At 42.2% G+C, this 7976-nt stretch overlaps 2 protein-coding genes across 2 annotated transcripts in view; one reads left to right on the plus strand and one right to left on the minus strand.

Moving 5' to 3' along the window:
* The window catches only part of LOC104959528 (serine/threonine-protein kinase N2-like), a 10820-nt gene extending 6876 nt beyond the window's left edge, over positions 1–3944 (plus strand). The window contains exon 12 of the mRNA XM_010787429.1: positions 2136–3944. Within this exon, the coding sequence (XP_010785731.1) occupies positions 2136–2339 (204 nt within the window). The 3' untranslated portion in view covers positions 2340–3944. The remainder of the gene's footprint in view (positions 1–2135) is intronic.
* On the minus strand, positions 3768–6863 carry LOC104959537 (transcription initiation factor IIB-like). The gene is made up of 3 exons (XM_010787441.1): positions 6827–6863; positions 6194–6565; positions 3768–4263 (listed from the first exon to the last, which is right to left on the minus strand). Exons 1-3 carry the CDS (start codon positions 6861–6863, stop codon positions 4130–4132), a joined length of 543 nt encoding a protein of 180 aa, XP_010785743.1. The 3' UTR covers positions 3768–4129.
* Positions 6864–7976: the final 1113 nt, after the last annotated feature.

Raw genomic sequence — 7976 nt, forward strand, 5'->3', positions numbered from 1 at the left:
CCCGCTGCAGTGGAAACGCGCCATAAGTGCAAGCAGGCACTATTTGAGTGTGAGGACAGGGTTTGAGGGAAAGAAATACATGTTCTGAACGTGAAATCAATAAAGTATGCTCTCAAATTTAAAGACCACGCTCTTGAATAAAGATAGGGAATAACCCCCATATGTATTCCTATGTGCATCACACTGCAGCAGTCACGTCCGTGCGGCTGATACTTTCTCTCGCTTTCCTTCTCTTACTGCCTGTCACTTTCCCTCTAATCTTCCTGTGGTTATTGTTTTTCTCCCGGCCGTTTTAAAAACATTTCAGGCTAGTAAAAGTTGAAACACCGCTCTATGCCGCTGCAGAATGTAGTGGACTCGCGGGAGCGAGTAGAGCGCGGGAGCGCGCAGCTGCGGTCCGCTCCGGGGCTCAGTCGGCATTTCATCCAACTTTGCATTAATGAAACAATTTCACAACAGACCCTGACAAACTCACAAAAACACAAAACAAATGATTAAAATGAGTGACTTACTTTTCCGCCGTCAAAACACTGCTTCTTGAACGACTCTTCTTTGCAGATGAAAAAATCCTTCGATTTGTCCCGATGCAGAGGATGTTTTGTTTGGAGATGCCGGTCCAATTTATTCATTTTCAAGCTTTCGTTACTGAGCACCTCTCCACATAAAACACACTGAGGCCGCTCCTCTCCATTTCTAACAGCTTTTGTGAAGCCAACGTTTAAAAACTCCTCTTTGTATCTTCTTTTTGCCATCATGTACGATCGGGATTAATCAACAGACAATAAACAAACTTTCGCGGGGGACGCGTCAGACCTGATACAAATACAATCTTTTATTTTTAGTTTATTTGTATTTAGAAAATTAAATCATTCAATATTGCATAATTTCATTTTCAAAATAAAATACAAAAATATAAAAAAAATTGTATTTGCAACGCAAATGTGTAGCAATGCATTTAACTGGCGACCCAGAGTTTGGGAAAGGCTGTGCTAGCAAACTATCCTATATTTCAATGAGCTTGCATTTCAATTATCCTCTAACTTTAGCTATAGCCTCAGTGTTTCCCCTAGGATGGAGTCATAGCCCTAGGTGAGATTTTATATATCAAGAATAAAGGAAAAATCTGTACAAAAGACAAATACACTACAAAAACAGAAACGTATTGACATAGGTAATATACATCAAAATGGATTCAGATGTATTCAGCATTGTATGAACATGTTTGAATTGGGGGGTTGACGACACATCCTCTAGGGCAGGGGTACTCAAACTTTTTTATTAAAGGTCCACTTGTGAATTGTATGCAAGGTCACTGGCCCGGATCAATGCCAGTAAAGTCCCCCCCCCCCGGAGCGGAGCATCGAAACTGAAATTAAGAAGCAGTTTCTTACGGTGCGCTATGCATGGGGCCCCCTTGAGGGGGTTTCCCCGACATGTCGATGCAGTAAATTAAAGGTTGTTTCATGTTGTCGTTGCTGTGGACCTTCTTAATCTACCTTCTTTGTGGGCCCCCTTCTGGTCCAAGCACTTTCCTGCCTTGCCTGTCGGCAAACGGCGCCCCTGTATGCGCACACACATTCAATACCAGGGTGTCCGCGGGGTCTTAAAAAGTATTGAAAGTTGATAAATCAATTTAGCGAAATGTAAGGCTATTAAAAAGTATTAAACGGCATTTTCCAAGGTTTTAAGAAGGTCCACAGCAACGACAACATGAAACACCCTTTAATTGCTACACTCTGATAAGCAGGAGGCACTACATCTTTCTATATCCCATATTGATAGCAGAGCTGTCGTTGTTAGGACATTAACGGTCCGGTTGATCTAGAAACCTTAACCTTAAAAAATTTCACGCAAATTCATCACATTATCAAGTTGCCCCCGAATTCCAGCGCCGATGTCTATTATAAATTGCATGGCATTGAAAACGCTAAGAAAGAGGCACAAGAAACGTGAAGTGCACTGATTTTGCAGAAGCTAATTTCTTTCAAAGTCGCACAACACTGGGAAATAGAGGACAGGGTCCCAAGTGGAGGGATATGAAGTGCTCGCAGTATGATAATAATATATAATCACAATCGAACTGGACGCTCTGAACTGAACAAACCCCCTAATGTTTCTCTCTGTCTTTCTGTCAGAACATGGATTGGAACGGGCTGTTAGCGAAGAAGGTGAAGCCCCCGTTCGTGCCGACCATCCAGGGCACCAACGACGTCAGCAACTTCGACGACGAGTTTACCTCTGAAGCCCCCATCCTGACCCCGCCCCGGGAGCCTCGGCCGCTCAACTCGGACGAGCAGAATATGTTCTCTGACTTTGATTACATCGCCGACTGGTGTTAGCTCCACCGGACCCCACAAACCACAAACACACCAGCGCAGCGAGGACTATAGCTCACACCATCCTTAAAAAAGTGTTCGTCGTCCAAAACGTTGAAGAGGAGCCGCAAGCTTTCTGCCATTGAGAAGAAGCTCCACATGTTTTTTTAATCCACATGAAGAACTTTTTTTTTAAGAAAACAAGAGAAACTCTGTTGTCGGAGAGTGAAGCTTCGTCCTTCTGCGCATGTCTTCGTGTCCATTGTCTGACCACTGAGAATGTTTTTCATATGAACTCCGAGGAGACGGCATCACAATCATGTTATCCAGTATTTTTGGATCTGTACAGATTATATTCAGTCATATATATTTGATGTTCCTCTTACTTGCAAAGCCCTCAATCATTTAAGTATGTCTTATCTCAAAAGTTGACATTTCTGCCGGCTGTTCAGTGGATTTAAAGTGTGCTCAAAGCATTCTCACTGAGCTACAACACCCATCCTGACTACTACTGCTGCTTCCTCACTTGAAGTAAAAGGAACAGTCTTTACACTACATTTCCTTTTTGGTTCCTTTTCTGCAAAACCCACATAACAGATTCTATTTAGTTTAACACTAATAACCAATACTTGGTTTTATTTGTTAAATTAGGACTTTAGAAAAAGCATTTGTCAAGAAGAGCTAATGCTAAAGATTATTTTGTCTGTTTCTGCTGCCTCAATAGACATCCACCTAAACTCAGTTCTAAAGATCCAACAACTATTCATTCTTTTTTTCTTCTGGCGAGAGTTTAGTTGTATTTCAATCTTTTTTTAATTTAATTTTTCCTGAATGAACAGCTTGTTGTAAAGGTCCTGACAGCATTTTCTTGTTACCTCAGTCAAAGTGAGTCGCTCAGTTAAAAGCTAACCAAACCAAATGCGTCCTGTCCCTCTTGAAGCAGAATACAAACTCCTCATGGGTAAAGGAAACCTCTGATGATGGAGCGAAGACAATGGTGGAGTTGTTTTTCTGGACATGCCATTGAAATGCTCCCACAGTGGAACCAGCTGGTGACTTGTTGCATATAAGCAGAGGCCTGTTGATATGAATCACTACAGGGGGGCAGGTATATTATATATACATACTGTATGTACACAATTAAGCTGAGAGCACTAATTTTATCAATAGTTTTTAATTATCTACGTTTCTTAATGAAAATAGATTGTACAAAGTTTTTTTTTGTATTCTTCGCTTGTGCATGTTGCCAGAACAGATGAAAAACGTTATGAATGGTACACCAATACTCATGTCACAACTGCTCGCCCTGGTGTATAAAAAGAGAAAGTTGTTTCTGCAGTCGTTGCCCATCATGATGCACAAATTAAACATTTGTAATAGTGGATTTCTGATATTGAAAGCAACCTGTCTTTTATGTGTAATTGACCAGAGTAGAAAAGAACAACAATTTTATTCAAACCATGAGCTGATTTCCATGCTTTGATGAAAATCTTGTATTTATTTTTTAAATTACTTGGAACAATTCTAACAGAATAGAACCAGGTCATTTTTCTACAAAAAACTAAGTTTTATGTTTACAATATGAAAACAGCCTAAAATTGCAAGCATCAAATGCATGTTCCCACTTGGACATATATACAGTCTGCAAGCATTGGTTTTTAAGCACTGGAATGTGTCCGTTTTATTCCTGTGAGGGCGCCTCGGCAAAGGCAAGAAGTCTTCCGAATCCAACACAAATACGATTTTAAAGAAAGAATACAATCCTGTAAGCACAGCACAGAAATATCGAGGCTGTTTGGGGGGGTACGCAGGCTTCACAGTTGAGGCAACTTGTCGACTGGTGTGTCGAATTTGAAGTCTGTAGGGAAGAGTTCTGCGGCGCGGGGGTAGATGAGGCGGTATGACTGTCGGATCGTAACGTCTGCGACGCCGGCAATATCCCCGATTTCTGTGGAAGCATCATAGTTTAGATTCATTCAGATATAAACTGCTAGAGGCATCCCATCCAGACCAGCATGAGGAAGCTTTACAGACATTTATATGAGACCATTAGGGCGTACTGCTGACTCAGCATCACCCATTTTAATATTGAGACCACAGGTGTTAAATGAACAACTCTACCTCGAGTGATGCATTTCCCTCAACTACCGCCTTTGTGAGAATTCACTTCACTTATTTTATTGCAGTATGTACTCCACTACATTTATCTAGTAGATTTTTGGGTTTCCACTCTCCTGTAGTGTGTTCTATAGGTTTTAGTGCATGTAAATGGTCTGCAAACATCCCTGTGTTCCCTTCAGAGGGAGTTTCTCTACCACGAATCTATGGGCTCAGAACAGTCTCATAATACACACATGCACACAGAAGGATTCACACTTGTATTTTCGGATCCACACTTGTGTTTTTCAATGCACACACAAATGTGTTCCGTTTCATATACATGTAAATAAAATCCAAATACAGAAAAAAGTTTTACATATGTATTTTTGATCCACGCATTTGTTTCCCGTTTAAATCCCCTGAACCTGCAAACACAAATTGCTTTCTGTGCATGGATCGCTGTTCATTTGTGTGTGAGATTTTGAGACTCCCCGCCGATTCGCACTTGGAATTTCTCTCATCTATAGCCAATCAGATGTCTCCTCCAGTCTAAGCCAATCACATGAGCGCGGCCCCACGAGGGTAGGATTTATTGCGTTCATGACGTATCGCTTCATATACGCATTTTGCGCAGTCTGGAGCTGACAGGTCCATGGAGCCTGCCTGCAGGCGCTAATCTCAGTACATTGCAACTTTCCGAACAGGAAATGCAGGCAAATACATGCCTTTATATTATTACGGTACAACGCCACTTTCCGAACCATTGATGAATATAAATATATGTGTGTACACAAAAACGGCAGGCAAAACCGTTTTAAATGTGTGTTTCCTGTATGGCGAATACAGCTGCTTTATTTATGTCTGTATGAAGTTGTTGTGAGTGTGGAGGGAGCAGATACAGGTTAGGTTAGCTTAGCCTAATCGATCAGTGCACTACGAAGCCAGTGCTAGACAGTGAACTGTCAACGTGGGGAGCCCCGCCGGTCATTATCGGCCGATATTCACTCTTAATAGTTTGATCGGTGCTCTCTATAAAGGCCGATCAGGAGAGCTGGATCTGATCGATATGGCCATAAACGCGAGTGAAGTATAACCGGACGCGAGAGAGAGATCAGATCAGATGCTGAGTCTGACGGAGACACGCAGCTCTGCATGATCACCTGATGCTCCGCTCTCTGTTTAGCGAGCTGACCGGACTGCACAAAATGCGTATATGAAGCGATACGTCATGAACGCAATAAATCCTACCCTCGTGCTCATGTGATTGGCTTAGACTGGAGGAGACATCTGATTGGCTATAGATGAGAGAAATTACAAGTACGAATCGGGTGAGCGTCAGGGGAGTCTCAAAGAACCCACACACGAATGCACAGCGATCCGTGCACAGAAAGCGGTTTGTGTTTGCAGGTTCAGGGGATTTAAACGGAAAACAAATATGTTTGGATCAAAAATACATATGTAAAACTTTTTTCTGTGTTTGGATTTTATTTACATGTATATGAAACGGAACACATTTGTGAATCCTTTTGCGGACCATGAAATACAAGTGTGAATCCTTCTGTGTTCATGTGTGTATTATGAGACTGTTCTGAGCCCATACGAATCTACCCTCTCCCCCCTCATGCCTGGCCCAAATAGTGTTCTGTAGTTTCAGGACTGGGTGCAAAAACGTTGGCCTACAAGGACCTATTCTACCAGTATAAGTGAATATTTAAGTGTGATTTATTTAAATCAATACAACCTGTGTCCCTGAACAGTGTGATCACAGCGGCCCTCACCTTTCTGGGTCTTCTTCTCGGCGGAGGCCTGGGAGGCCATGTAGATGGCTGCTGCAGCCACAGAGATGGGGCTCCTGCCGGGCACCAGGTCCAGCTCCACCGCCTTCCTAGCGATGTAGGTGGCCGCCATCTGCACCTGTTTGGGCAGGCCCAGGTTGGAGCAGAAGCGGGACATGAAGTCTCCGGTGGTGATCAGGTCCACGCTGGTCTCCAGCGCCTTCAGGATCAGCTTGAAGCATCTGCCGATCTCCTTCTTGGAGATCCGGGAGACGGCGCAGATCTCTGAAGGGGCGGAGGAGAGAATAGGGGAAGAAAATCTATTTAGGAAAGAGCGACAACCTTTTTTTCTGCCAGTTTCGATAGTACATGCCTCTTATGGCCAATACAACAACATAACACTTTCTTATCTGTAGTTTATGCACTATTAAGGGTGAAAAAAGTCTGCAGATGTAATGTGCAAAAAATAATCATTTGATTTATAACATTTATTTTCCCTCTAAACCTTTAAAAGAAACGTTATAAAATTGAAATAGTTTTGCTGTAAGTTACAGAGTGTTGGAGATATAGGCTGTATACATGTCTGCTTTCTCTCCATCACAACAGACCTAGGCATCACGCCTGTGGTTTCCTCACCCAGATCAGCCACAGACCGTGGTGAGAGCAGCTTCATGTGGGAACTATTTACTTTCTACCATATTAGTGCGCAGGAGGAAGCTGGCATTTAGTCACGAAGAAGAGGCTTCTGACAATGTGTATGCAGTGTTTCCCCTATATGTTTTCAGCAGCGGCTGAAATATGCGCGCCGCTGCTAGGGGGCGCAAGCCCCCAAGCAGATAAAAAAAAAAAATAATAATTTTTTTTTTTTATATTAAAAGAATTATAAGTGCTGCCCCCTAGCGCTCGCGGCAACTTCGAGCCACCGATACGCGGGAAAGCTGTCATTTTCAGAGCTGAAGGAAAACTGCCTGACAAGACAGACAACAGCAAGTTGAAGCAGACATAACTTTATTTGGACACAATCACCTCAAGAAGAAGGTCATAACGCCATAAATGTAAGTTATTATAATTTAAAATGTTGTTACATTTAGATTAAGTAAATTAATACTTTGATAAAAGCCTACAGTTAAGAATGAATTACATCTAGCTAACTTAGCTAGTTTGTAAGGGATAATGTGCAGCGACGCGGTCATTATGGGGAAAAGAACACCCGACAGGCTGATCAGGAGCCCGACGCGAAGCGGAGGGATCTAGATCTGCATGAAGGGTGGCAGAACCCAAGATATTCAAGTCACTGGGGCAGTGGAACGAAGTGGAGACATTTGGCACATTCATTACTAGGTGCCATGCTCTTTTGACATCTGATATTAAACTAAAAAATTGCCTGATGAAAGTGATGTAAATGAACAACAAAAATAAAATAAGTTACATATGTGTTATTGGCTATGGTAGTTTATTGGTATGTTCAATTATTTGATTATTAAAATGTAAAACGATCTTTTTCATATGGGTGTTTAGAGTTAGATCTAGTCTCTAGTCATTGTGTGCTCAAAGTGCACCAGATTGAAGCATTTTATATTAAAATGTAAAAACAAATCTTCCCGGGGGGGCATACCCCCGGACCCCCATAGAGGATGTGATGTCCAACCACCAATTATGTTCATACAATACTGAATACATTTGAAGCCTTTAATGATGTATGTGTCTTTCTTGTGCTGGCAGACAAATAGAAACATAATGGCGGGAAGCACTTCGCACGCGCACACACTTACACAGGGGGATAGGG

The sequence above is a fragment of the Notothenia coriiceps genome, unplaced genomic scaffold, assembly GCF_000735185.1.
Source record: "Notothenia coriiceps isolate Sejong01 unplaced genomic scaffold, NC01 NC01_scaffold00001171, whole genome shotgun sequence".
Taxonomy (NCBI): domain Eukaryota; kingdom Metazoa; phylum Chordata; class Actinopteri; order Perciformes; family Nototheniidae; genus Notothenia; species Notothenia coriiceps.